Source organism: Delphinus delphis, chromosome 18 (genome assembly GCF_949987515.2).
Source record: "Delphinus delphis chromosome 18, mDelDel1.2, whole genome shotgun sequence".
NCBI classification, from domain to species: domain Eukaryota; kingdom Metazoa; phylum Chordata; class Mammalia; order Artiodactyla; family Delphinidae; genus Delphinus; species Delphinus delphis.
In genome coordinates this window covers 50,745,669-50,759,754 of record NC_082700.1, presented here as the reverse complement: position 1 = coordinate 50,759,754, position 14,086 = coordinate 50,745,669, and the positions used below count along the sequence as shown (strand labels likewise).

General features: G+C 40.7%; 1 protein-coding gene across 2 annotated transcripts in view; it reads right to left on the bottom strand.

Moving 5' to 3' along the window:
* SLAIN1 (SLAIN motif family member 1) overlaps positions 1-14,086 on the bottom strand; it is a 60,573-nt gene that overhangs the window by 20,285 nt on the left and 26,202 nt on the right. The window contains exons 3-4 of one of the 2 annotated variants that reach the window (XM_059995662.1): positions 2,018-2,167; positions 628-777 (exon numbers count right to left, since the gene is read on the bottom strand). In XM_059995662.1, coding sequence (XP_059851645.1) covers positions 628-777; positions 2,018-2,167 — 300 coding nt within the window. The remainder of the gene's footprint in view (positions 1-627; positions 778-2,017; positions 2,168-14,086) is intronic. The other variant, XM_059995663.1, reaches the window with a different exon arrangement.

The window sequence follows — 14,086 nt, the reverse complement described above, 5'->3', positions numbered from 1 at the left end:
CAAGAATACAATGTGCTGGGTCTTATGGAAACCGCATGTTTAGTTCTCTGAGAAACTGGCAAACTGTTTCCACAGTGGCTACACTGGTGATGTTTTACATCAATGTATTTTGCCCAGAGTATGTGCTAATATTTTACAATGGTCATGAGACTGTGAGAAGCATTTAATTGCGCCACCTACAAAGTAGGATGGGAGGAGAGAACAAATAGAATTGTTTGCCCATTACCTGGGGAGAAATCCCTGAAACCTCCCCACCCCCTTAGATTTCAAGTAGAAGCCTCTAGTTTAAAACGTTTTCTAGTTTAAAAAGAGGAACCGGGGCTTTCCTGGTGGCGCAGTGGTTGAGAATCTGCCTGCCAATGCAGGGGACACGGGTTCGAGCCCTGGTCTGGAAAGATCCCACATGCCGCGGAGCAACTGGGCCCGTGAGCCACAACTACTGAGCCTGCGCGTCTGGAGCCTGTGCTCTGCAACAAGAGAGGCTGCGACAGTGAGAGGCCCACGCACCGCAATGAAGAGTGGCCCCCGCTCGCCGCAACTAGAGAAAGCCCTTGCACAGAAACGAAGACCCAACACAGCCAAAAATAAATAAATAAATTAATTTAAAAAAAAAAAAGAGGAACCTACTTTCTTCTTGCAGACGAGCCATGATCTGAACATCAGTGAGGTCCTGTAACTTATATCCCATGGAGATAGAATCATCCTCCAGCTCTGAAGTACTCAGCTCACTGTCTATGGATGACTGGGGACTGAGAGGGGAGCCCCTGGATGTGTAACCTAAAAACAAGGGAAACATGTTTGTTACTTAGTCTAAAGAACTGCTATCTGCATGTGCTTTACAGTTCACATATCAACAGTCAGCACTTCAAGGCATTCTCCAATCAAAAGGCACAGAGTGGCTGAATGGATTAAAAAAAAAAAACAAGACCCATCTATATTTTTCCTGTTTTCATTAAGTCACCAAAAAACAACCAACACACCACTATGACAGGAGAACGGCAAGACAGTATGCACCTCTTCACATGTTCATAATTCATATATACAAAACCACTTGTTTTGTTTTCTCAAATTCAGTTTTCATAATTCAAAAATCCACTCTGTGCTGTACACTAAAAAAAATTGTTGAAAAGGTAGATTTCAGTAGATTTCATGTTATACGTTTTTTTTTTACCACCGTAAGACAAGAAAAATCAATAATGCTAAATCTGCATCCCATTAGCTTAAGTATATATCTAAAGGCATGGTATAAGAATACATATCCTGTACACTTTCGATGAAGAATCAGACATGCTTGTCTCTGGTAGTAATGGAGTATATATTTTAAACTAAATTTTAATCTGGTCCATTTTTTAAACAGGTACAAACAGCAGTGCTATACATGGATAAGAATATCACACATAAACGGCACACGTCCATACAGGGAAGCACATACAAAACCTTCATAATTTAGAACCGTCACAGGAGACTTGTAGTCACTCATGAAAGTGAGAAAGTAATGGCCTGAGATAGGAGAACCAAGGAAGAAAGGGCTGAAGGGAGAAAATTATAGGGATGGAATCACCAATGCTGAGACAACTATGAGACCGTCATCTCATAAAAAGCTACTATGACTATTCTTTCTACACAGCCCTGACTTAATAAAAAGCACCAACAATTTTTTAAACAGCAAGATATAATAAAAGTCTGATAATCTTCAATCATAATGAAAATCATAAAGACCTTTATTTTGTTCAACATTTAATTTTAAAAGCACATTATGCATTTGGAAACACATAATTATATATATATGCATTTGATAGAGTGAAGGCTGCCTACTGTACACAATTGAGAGCAGATTAATGACGTTAAAGTACAAATTAACCCTCGCCTTTGTCATTACCCAAAGTAAGCGTGCAGCAGACTCCCCATTGTGATAAGTAAGATTACCCTCAAGCTTTTCAATGAAAGGTGGATATTTAAGCTGTGTTTAGTGACTGATTTATAAAGCAAGCCGCTAGACGAGAAGTTGAAATATTACCTGTTCTTTCAGGTGTTAGTATTGCTTTATTTGAGGTTTTAGAGAAGCTGGGAGTATTAATGCCATTGCTATAAGGGCTGAGTCTTGCCACAGGGCTATAAGGAAAAGCCAGTGAGACATTTGAAGGGAAGAGACTCCGCCATCGGCTAGCTGTCACAGAAGCAGAAAATAAACAGCAGCGGTTAGCTATACAGAAGCAGACGTTGACTTGTCAGAGGGAGAAAGGGAAGAGGTTAACAAAATGAAGAGACAAAGCAACTTTTCATTCTTAACTGGCTCTCACTTATCTAAGGGAAAACATATGTAAAAGCGGGCTATTTGTGAAGCAGGGCCCTATTTCTACCTTCATTAAGAACCATTCAATCAGTGCCACCTTGATTACAGTCAGTATGTCTATATAACAGTGAAAAGTTGTTTTTAATTTCCTCATTACGAATATTTTCTATTTCTGAACAAAAATTTAACTGTTTTAATAATATAAAATGTTAATGTCAAAAGAAAAACTCAAGGAAACTTATCTTTAGAATTATGGGAAATAGTTCTTAATATTAACTGTTCATAGTCCTATTTTTTTCCCTAAGTTTTATTTTCAACCCATTTAATATTAATAAATGTTGACCAAAGAATTATTATGGAAACTTGTTCTTGGATTATGGAAGAAACTTAAAATGACTACTGTATCTTACTGCATCTCTGCTTGAGTCCAAAACAAGCTTTATGGAAAAATGATCTACAAAAATCACAGAAGGGTATATATACACCAAAACTTAGTGATAGTTATTTCAGGTGGCAGGCATAGAGGTAACTGATAATCTGCTGGATTTTTTCTTTATAAAAAATGTTTTCCACATTTTCTGCATTGAACATGTGTTATTTAGGTAACTTTTAATGGTAGGATTATACCTATTATTAATTTAATACTATAAAATAAGGAACAAAAAGGAATTTTACCTGCATTGGCAGATGATCTAATTGCACATTATCTCTCCTGTCCTAATTAACATATTTCCCTCCTCCAAAATTACCAGCCCCTTGGATCTTGGGATCATAAAAAGACCCTAACTTGTAAACAAAACAAAACAAAACAAAACAAAAAAAAACTTCAAGTCACACCTAAAATCACTTCCTCTCTCTTCATGACATACAAATTACTGTGCTAGTCAAAATCCACTTTTCTAAAAAGCAATGTGCTAAAGCAGGACAGGAGGGAATAGATGAAAAGTATAAATTAGGTTAAGTTTCACTTTGAGCAATAACTTCGTTACATTTGCTGGAAATTCGACAAAACTTGAAGAAACAAGTATAAAAGGAACTGCTTTGAAATGCACTCCCAGGACATTTTTAATGAGAGATGCTAATGAGCAAATAGCTAAAAAGTGTTCAAAGATGGGCAGTGGGGTTGGAGAGGAAGAAACTGTGGGCTGTGGGCAGGCAAAAAAGTAACAAGCTCCAATCCTGAGACTGGTAAGGTCCTTGCATATTAGCACCACGGTTATTTATAAGAGCAAATGCTTCCTGTTACTTCAGCAAGAATTCTTGAGAAACAGCACCATCCCATTCAAACAACTACTGAAGAAATAACCTTTTCCTTATGCAGATGGAAGAACTAGTTGAGGAAACTACATTCACAGTGATTCTGCTTTCAGAATCCACAAGTTTCACGAAGGGGTCACTGCCAGGAAGCCTCATTCCTAGTTGACACCAGACACGTCACTTATCCAACATGCAATTCCCAATCTGTGCCAGAGCAGAGACGTGCAGAGCTGGCACTCCCTTCCCTAAACCACCAGATATGTAAACCTGATCCCAAAACACACTGAGAAGTAGGGGTTAATATGCAACACACACCAGGTAGCTCTTCTCACATCTTCAATCTCTATAACTCAAAGTTTCTCATTAAAAATTCTATATTAAAAAAAAAAACCAATAGTTCTTTGTGACAGCTGACTTGCTTAACAGTTGACGTTATGTTACACCAATATGATCACTCGCCAGGCAAATTACAGTGACTGCGTGTTCTCACCCACAGATGCAGGCGACAACGCATCACCACTAACCAGCATTCATTACTCTACACAATAGCTACTGTGACCCGGGCCTCCCAACACGATGGCACAGCGACTGTGGCTATGACAGGAAGATCCCAACGAAGAACACAATTAGCATCTATTCCAAGAAAGAATGCTTTGCATTGTCCTTTGGCATGGAGGCTTTTAAGAAGAGGGAGGAGAATTATTGCAGAGGCAAGCTAACAAAGTAACGATGTTATATTAGTGCCCGAGGTTGTGGTGGAGAAGGAGAGTGGAGGGGAGCGGAAACCTCCGCATCCTAGTTATTCTTCAGTGTGTAGCTAAAGAATTGTAAGAACTGCAACAGGAAGCATTTCCTTAGAGGATAAAAACAAACACAAAGAACTTTTCATAGGGCAATTTTGTTTTTTCCATTTAATTAAATGGATTTTCTGTATACACGAGGATGTCAAATTTTTTGAGAGGCTTGATGATGATCAAAATGACGCTAAGAAAGGAGCAAGACAGCTTCTGATAAAGGAGAAAAAGGGTGATGAACTTCTGAACAGCTAAGCTTTCCTATCCTCCTACTCTAAAGTTCTATCGGTAAGTACAGGGCTTCTCCAACTTGGATCAAACGTATCATACTTGGCAGGGCTTTCATTCCCAAATACCTAAGTTAAACTCTCTCCCAGAACACTTCTGTCTGCACACTCTCTGTGGTCCTACTGCCACTTCCTTCATCAAGACCTCGCCATCTCTCACTAGATTATCGCAATCTATTCTTCAGCCAAGTTCCGGCCACCAACACTGCCCTCAGAAAGCTTGCTCTGAGCATCGCTACCAAGCTTGTGTTGGTCATTGATTATTTTAACTGTGTTGCTCTCTTCCTTTCTAAAGTAGCACAGTGGCTTTTCATCCAATACTAGATCTCAGGTACTCCAGATCACCTCACTAGGACCCTTACCCAATGCCCTATACCTCACTTCCCACATCTAGAGTGTTTCTAAAGCTTCCTTGTTAAGAATACAATTGGTATTGGTTAAACTTTCGACTTTGCCACCTTCTGTCTAGTAACCATTTTCTATTGAAATAAATGTGACAAAGTACTAAGTTGTGGACAGATACCTCATCTTTCGGCAAGAAACTAGTTTGAGTGTCCAATGGTCTACTAGGTTATTTTTTTTGTACACCTTCAAAGTTGTCTAACTTAAAAAATAAATTACACTGTATCTGTGAAGCTATTTTTTGTACATTAGGCAAAGTATAACCCCCCTGCAAAAATCAATTTGATAAATGCTCCAGTGATGATAATATCAAGAAAAATCATAAAGGATAGGTAATGGGATAGGTTTAAGAAAGAATCTAATTTTTTTAAATTTTCCACACTAAAAATTATTCCTAACAAAAAAGTTCCCAGAAACCATGACCCTCCTACCATGCCTTGATCATCTTTGCCTACACTCATAGTATATATAGTAAATATTCAAATTTTTGTTGAATATATATATCCATGCATATAATCAAAATCTAATTTAAGAATGCAGTATGGCTTAATTCACATAAAATGAAAAAGAGTAACTGATCTAATATGTAAACCTTAGTGATAATCCTCAAAAGGACAGTACTGCATCTACCTAAAGGAGTTCAAAATAAAGCAACACTCTATTCTGGAAATAATCATTTTCACACTTTCCCCTTGTTATAGACAGAGCCAGTTGAGTACCTAATACAATGTCTGGCACATAGTATATAATTGATAAATGTTGAATGTGGTCAAAATCTTGGCAGGTTCACTAATACTCCCCTATTTCAAACCATTCTACCATTCCTACCTTGACATCTAAATGATTTTGCCAAATTTCTTAAACTTAATATAACTATAATTTAGTATATCTTTGAAGACAAAGGTGAGTCTAGACATTTCAGCCTAGCTTGAGGCCCAGTGAAGAAATATACCTGTAGCAGCACTTCGTTAATACTTCCCAGTAACCGCTAAATTGTTGAACTTTATGTGTGTGAATCTTCTGGTTTCGAGCTAAATGATTTTATATCACTAACGGCCAGGTCCTGTGCGGAGTAACTGATGCATCCGGAGTAAACAGGCTTCACCCTAGATGAGCTAGTTCCTACAATGCACAGTTAAAGTGAAGGATTGTGCCAGGAACACTAGTTGGCAGTAAACCGTGCAAGAAGGCTACAAAGCTTCCTCAAATTCTTGAGATGCCAACATTTCTTAAAATCAAAGAAACCATATACAAAAGAGCTGAAAGTGTGTTCAGTGGAATTTCTGTACACCCCACTATCAGCGTAGCATCTGAGTTGGGTGAGTCCTGGACTCTTACTCTGTCTAGTGGCTTCTACCAGTACAGACACACTTCTAACCAGGTGCTGTGGTTTGATTTTTTTTGTGTCCCCCTAACATTCATACGTTGAAATGCTAAACCCCAAAGATGATGGTATTAGTAGGTGCGGCCTTTGGGAGGTGCTTAAGTCCTGAGGGTGGAGCCCTGAATGGGAGTAGTGCCTTATAAAGAGGCTCCAGAGAGACCTGCCATGTGAAGACACAGGGAGAAACCTGCAACCTGGAGAGGGCCTTCACCAGACCACGCTAGCACCTGATCTCGGACGTCCGGCCACCAGAGCTGTGAGCAATAAGTTTCTGCCATGTATAAGCCACCCAGCCTGTGGTGTTCTGTTATAGAGCAGCCTGAACAGACTAAGGCATGGGAAGTTATCCTAAAAACAAGCCCTACTCTGCTTCTCCCATCTTTTTTTTTTCTTTCTTTCTCATCCAAGAATAAGACTTTAAAAGTCAAAACTGCAGTTTGCAGAGACCATGGCTCACTAATTTCCCACATCCTGTTACTTGTCTCTCTCACAAAGCAGGTGATCTGGAACATCACTCCAGAAGGTTGGAATGATCCCAGCAGTGTGAGGAAATCAGTCTAAAGCAGCCCTAGAAATGTTTTCTTTCTGCAGTTTTTAATAAGCCCGATGAAAACTCATTAACAGCAAATCTGAGTTCTGTTTTACTAAAATTCACACAACTGCCTTCTACATTAAGTCATATTTTTGCATCTCCTTGCTCGTGGCTCTTCTCAGCTACCCAAATTTATATTCTCCATCATTCCCTAAACCAGGAGCTGCTTTGAGGCCAACTATCTGTGTACTCCTGAGCCAAAAAAAAAAAGGGCCTAGTGCTCCAGAATAATTCAGACGCCCAGCATTTACAGACCACACCCAGAGTCCGTCCTTTATTCAACATTTACCAACAGATACCAAAACAGTAAAGGTCAGTCTCCTGGAGCGATCTCTTCCATAGGTACACACAGCACAGAGTTCTTTTCCTGCTCAATTCCCAGTCATTCTGGGAAATCTGCCTGGCCCCTATGCTCCCACCTGATTCTCTAAAATTCATTTTTCTATTCATTTGAGTAGGCACCCACCATGGTGGCTCTCCAGTGCCAGATGCTACAGATACTGAGCTGTGTAAAATATGGTTACTGTTCTCCCGTCCTTCCCACTTCAATTTCTAAAGACCAGTAGTGCAAAAGACAGGCAAGTAACAAGAGTACAAGCGCCATGACAGCACCATGAAGTGCATGCAAAGTGAGGAAAATGGTCACCTTTGAGGGAATCCAAAGACTTCACCAGAAGACATGATGTTTAACATGGCCCTTGAAGGTTGAGGAGCTTATCTCCCAGGGTACAATGCCATTCTACATATTCATTCTGGATAACACATGTGAAGTCATGGAGGCATGAACAAGCAGTGCATATTCAGGGAATGGCCGACGTTAGGACTGAAGCATAGGGTATATGTGGAGAAGAGTTAGGGCTGGAGAGCTTGGGAGGATCCGTTTCTGCACTGTCATGTATAGTAGAGGCTTTAATATTCAAGTACTGTCTTGACTTTGAGAAGGAGAAAGTCATGATCAGATTGTATTTTCTGACGACATATAGAATGATGGACTAATTGGGTAGAGATTGATGATTGGGGGACCAGTTAGGAGGCTTCACAGTGCAGCTGGTGAGACACCACAAGGTACCAAACTAAAGTACTGGCAGAACATTTGGTGAGAACATGTTAAGCCACATCTGAGCTGAAGTGGAAATATCTGGTGAGCCAATGAACACAGGGAGTGGAGAAAAGGAGTAAGGCAAAGCTAACACCATGGATTCTAAGACACAGATGCCATCCACTAAGACAGGAAACATGAGATAAGCATGCTTAAGAAAAAAATGAATTAAATTCGAGATACTTGTAGGACATGCCTATGTGCTCGTGTCCAGTAAGGAGTCAGAATTCAGGAAAGAGGGCAAGAGACAAAGAGATCAGGGTACATCAACAAGTAAGTGTTAGATGAAACCGCAGGCATGAGTGAAATCACCCAAGCAGAATATAAAGAAGGAAAAGAGAAGAGGCCTAAGGAAGGAACGTTTAAGAGTGGGTATGGGGAGGATCAGTGGAGGTGGCGGGAGATGAAGGTGGGTTTTGTGGCCTCTTACCTGTAGATCAGAAGGCAATAAACATGCTGAGAAGGCAGAGGCTGGAATTGAGAACCTGGCAAGTATTAACAGTAATGACCAGCCCACCACTAAGACAAGCACAGATTATTACCTAGGTGAGTCTGGAGAGCATATCTCCGTGATGATACTAATCTCAACAGGCAAGCCTAAACAAAACACCTGAAGATGTTAGCAAGCGTCCTTTTTATGATTCTCTAAAGGGCATTTATGTCCTACTGCTTTAGGTTTAGATAGCTGAAGTGTGGTGGCCATATTACTCACGGAAATGTCAAAGTGACACCACCTGTGTCATAAATAAGGGAAAAAAGCCCTAGTGATTGAAGGTTATTTGCCACTGGGGAATTTTAGAGATCTAGGGTAAGATCTTGGTAAGAAGAGTTAGATGTGGGTCTGGAAGGGCTAGGTGGCTGTATTCAATGCCTATGAAAGTCAGAGATGAAAGTCACAGCAACAGGCCAACACAAGAGTTGGCAAACATTTTCTGTAAAGGGCCAGGCAGTAAACATTTTAGGCTTTGCTGTCATATGGTCTCTGCTGCCACCACTCAACTCCGCCAACTCTGCCATCACAGCATTAAAGCAACCACAGACAATACATGCATGAATGAATATGGCTATGCCCCAACAAAACTTTATTTATATATATACCAAGAGCTGAATATCATAGAAATTATGGGTCATGAAATATTACTGTTCTTTTAATTTTTTTCAACCGTTTAAAAATGTGAAAGAGGCCATATAAGAACAGGCAGAAGGCCAGGTATGGCCATAACTTGCCAACCCTTGGACTACTATACATACAGGTTTTGTAATATTCCCTCTGATAAATGCACAGGATTCTATTGCAAGGGTATGTCAAGGGTTAAGACATAACAATAGCCAATAGCATTCTTCTCTACTGTCACTTTTCATAACATACTGTAATAAAGACCAACAAAAGACTAAAAAGACATTGGACACCAGAGTTCCAGTCTCCATCCTGCCACATGCTAGTTCTCAGATCTGGGGCAGATCAATGTAACATCCTTGTGTTGCAGCGTTCTCATCGGAAGAGAAGGTATGTTTGTCAGAGGGTAATAAGCAGGGCTGTGGTGAGTATAAGACAAAAGTTTACACCATGTATTCACAAACTACAAAGCATTTTTTTTTTTTTTTGCGGTACGCGGGCCTCTCACTGTTGTGGCCTCTCCCGTTGTGGAGCACAGGCTCCGGATGCGCAGGCTCAGCGGCCATGGCTCACGGGCCCAGCCGCTCCGCGGCATGTGGGATCTTCCCGGACGGGGGCACGAACCCGTGTCCCCTGCATCGGCAGGCGGACTCTCAACCACTGCGCCACCAGGGAAGCCCCAAAGCATTTTTTAAGGAAAACTAGTGAAAAGTTACAGCAAGTTGGGGCAAAAACGTCTTCTAAATTCTGACGGAAAATGTTCTGGAAGCTAGGTGGGAGAAAGGAGAGTGCAGAAATGATCCGCTCTTCCACTCTTCCTAATACTCAGGCCGTTTAACCTGCCTTCTCAAAATGATGGGCATGCTTTTTACGTTCTAGCTCATCTAGACAATTTCACAGGCTTAATCTTTCCTCAGCTGTTAGCAACTCAGAAGCAAAGTACTGAACCTTGAACTTTCAACAGTTTGACCAGGATGGGTCAACAGTTCTCACTTATTTACCCAAAGGCTATCTCAGAGGAAACAAACGTCCCAAATGACACATTTTTAAGAAATATGGTTTCTTCAAAACCACAAGCTTCTAAGTCATATCTCTGAGTCTTAAACAATGATGTTCTTTACCACAGAGTCCCGGAAAGTAAAGGAAAAGGAAGCAAGGAGAGATTAACAATCATTCAATCCTTCCGCTTTTATTCTTTCTTTTATACAACAGGTAGGCAGGCAGGCCTCAGTTCCAAGCCAAATAATTAGAGGAATTCAACTACGTGGCCCTTTACTAACACCAGGTACAGAGTGGTTTAGGATCAGCGAAGGACAGGCGACATCAGCTCTTTTAATACTTTCTGTTCTCCTTATATTGGCAGGAAGCTGTATCCAGACCACAGCATTTTGCTCTAAGCCCACAAACCACCGGGGCAGGAAGAACTCCATTTTCACAAACCATCCTCTCCAGAATAAACTTCCTAGGTGATTATGTTACAGCTTTACATACCTACAGCCTACAGAAATGCTTGGACTAAGCTTAAACGGGGGAATTAAGAACCCTAGGAAAGACAGTATTTTATTGGTTCACTCTTACAAACTCTGACTGCACAGACTGAGGTAAAGGTTTTCTGGAATAAGTTCACAGGAAGTAATAAGCACTGCTGACTTGGCTCCAACCCGCGCCAGCCCCCTGAAGTAGTAACATATGGTTTGCAGCTTATCTGATCCACTATTTTTACTGGGTGAACCTGAGCAGCATTAATTTCTCCACAGCTCTCCCCGGCCTGATAAATAAGCATATGGGATCTAGGAGGTCCTTCTACTGCTCTGAAACAGGTGGTCATACTGCTCTTTCCAGACATACAAAAAGTAAAGAGGATTCAACTATTATGCACACGCCAGTGCACTGATATAAGGAGAAAGGCTAAAGAACTAGCAGATGAGGGCCTTAATTGGTGTAACTGGTATTCTTAGGGGCTTTTTTTTTTTTTCTTTTTTCTTTTTTTTTTGCAGTACGCAGGCCTCTCACTGCTGCAGCCTCTCCCATCGCGGAGCACAGGCTCCAGATGCGCAGGCTCAGCGGCCATGGCTCACGGGTCCAGCTGCTCCGCGGCATGTGGGATCTTCCCAGACCGGGACATGAACCTGCGTCCTCTGCATTGGCAGGCGGACTCTCAACCACTGCGCCACCAGGGAAGCCCTCTTAGGAGCTATTTAATCAGAGTAAGTTACTCATCACCCCCAAGTCTCTCAATCTTCAAATTACAGCTAGAAAAACCTACTAAGTTAATTTGAATCTTTTCCCACAGGTTCAGTCCATTCAACCTACAATGACAAATGTAATGATTTAAAATTATATGTTTTATATATATATGATACATATACACCTATGATCCTGGAACATTGTAGATACTCAGTATTTAAACTTCCAGTTATATTCAAAATGTAATAATTTATAAAAACATGACTTACATACCACCTTCAAAAAACATCTAATAAAACAGTTCATTTACGCATATAAATAATACCTAGAGCTAATCAAGAAAGTCACTTTCAACATTAGGATTAAGTTTAATATATTAGGTTTGAAAGTAACTAAAAGATGGTGTATACCCTCAATGATTGGCATATAAATGTTTAATATTTGTTGAATGAGAGTTACAAAATTTCACCACGAAGGAGTGTTACTTGATAACATTTATTCCACAGGGATCAGAGTTTTATAATTATTCTTGATCTGAATTTCATCGTTAAAGTAATCTAGCTGGTTAAAGTATCTCATCATCATGAGTAAGGCACTAGACCTTTTCTACTTCTCAGACCCTAACCAGTCCCGAGACCACACGCCGAATGCTCTTCTCTCCCAGCCACTACTGGATCCTTCTCAGGTCTTCTCTAACCAGGACAATGGTCTAAAAGTAAAGCTGGAAAATGAGACTTGGGAAGGGAAATTCTGTGGACTGTCCACTTGTTTCCACTTAATCACTGGTCAGAACTGAAGATAAGCTGTCAGCTTTAGGCACACATGGACCAAATCCAGTGTTATCCGGGACTGGAGTGACCTCTATGACTTCACAAGTCACCATCGTCATCAGACTTCCCATCTGCAATTAACAGGGGAGGTTAAAAATAAATCTAACTTCAGTAGTAATTAGACTTCAAAGGCATGTTTAAAAATTCCCTTGTACAGAAGTCATTTCTCCCTTGGGCCTGACTGCTATGGCTTACAGCAAATTTAAGGACAGTGAAAATGGCCACAGAATGTGAGAAGAGGGCCCATGTGAAAGTAATAATGTAACCTGCAAAGAACAAGGGAAAAGAGTGACCTAAGAATCTGTCAACCATGCGATGTTGTCATGCGGATTGCAGACGGCTGCTCTCAAGTTAGACTACAGCCACAACGCAAGCCGTGACAGCCGGCTGGAACAACTTCCACGTTCGACACGGCAATAATGAGAGAAGGAAGATGCTACAGAATCCAATTCTATGAAGAAATAGGCTAGACGATCTTGACCTTTGAATATAGTGGCTTCCCCCCAGCGAACTCTAAGGATAGACTAGATCACCAATAAGAGTCCCCCTGCCCTTGAACATGTACAGTGTGGTAAGAATCCAAGCCCAGTAGGCTAACAGAAAGCACTAGAAGCTCCTGAATAGAAGAGTGATGGAAATGGAATTTGAACCATCCTTCCTTTTAGCATCTCCTGCGCTAGGGTACTCTTCTGCCAGTAAGGGACACAATGTGTGTGGCCTACATTCCAGTGGCAGAAAAGGCCTCTGACCTACCAGTCTTGAGTGGTAGTAGAAAGTAAACATATCAATATAAATAGCTTTGACAAAGCAAAAACTTTTTTTGGCCCTAAAACTAACCACTTCCATGATTTTATTAAAATACCTGCACGTAGAAGAACATTCAAATATACATAAAGGTTATAACAACCAGATCCATTTGGCAGGAGTTTTGCTTTGGAATTTGGGGACAATTATATAATTCGTATAAAAGCGCAACTTTAAGTAGACAAACCAGCACCAGCTTGTTGGTGCCTGACTCCCCGTGGTGAAAAGGTTAGACATTTCGTGCATGCTCCCCCTCTCGTACCTTCCACCTCGGTTTGACGGTTCTATCTGGACACTGTCAAGGTTTATTGTATTTTCGTTCTGTGCAATAGCTGTGCTTCGGACAAGCTTTAAGGTGATCACTGGATGTCAAGCCACATAAACGTGGCATTTCAGTGTTTTGGTGTAGTAAGTACAATTAACTGGAGAACTGAGCATTGTGAAAGGACAGCAGCCGAGAAAAGTAACTGGACTAGACCCCAACAACTAGGGGAAGGACATCGTAAGCCCTCAGAGTCAAATCACTTTCTTATTGTATCTTTCTTGGTTTCTCCTAGGTCATCTTGGTGACCTAGGGTTTGTAGATCTCATGGATCTCTCTCCTGGTACTTTTCCCGCCATTAAGCTAGGGTGCATGAAGTAAAATTTTCTAAATCTTTGCAGATCCAAAACCCTCTCCCACTTGTCTCCACAATTTACTATTTGCCTGGGTACGAAATCACAGTTTGAAAATAACTTCCCCTCAAAACTTTAAAGACAATATTGCCCATCTAGCATCCAATATTACTTATGAAATATCTGAGGTCTGTTACTGTTGTAGATAACCTATTTCTTCCTTTGAACATTTTTAGGATATTCTCCTAAGCCCTGGAAAATCTGAATTAAACCAGGATGTCTAGGTGTAGGTCACTTTTCATCTATCCCAGTTCATGCTGAGGGCGTGTCTTTCTTCAGCTCAAAGAGATCTTCTTCCGTAATTAACTGATTCTTTCTTCCTCTAAACTATCTGTTCCAGCTTCTAAAACTTAAAGATCAGAGGT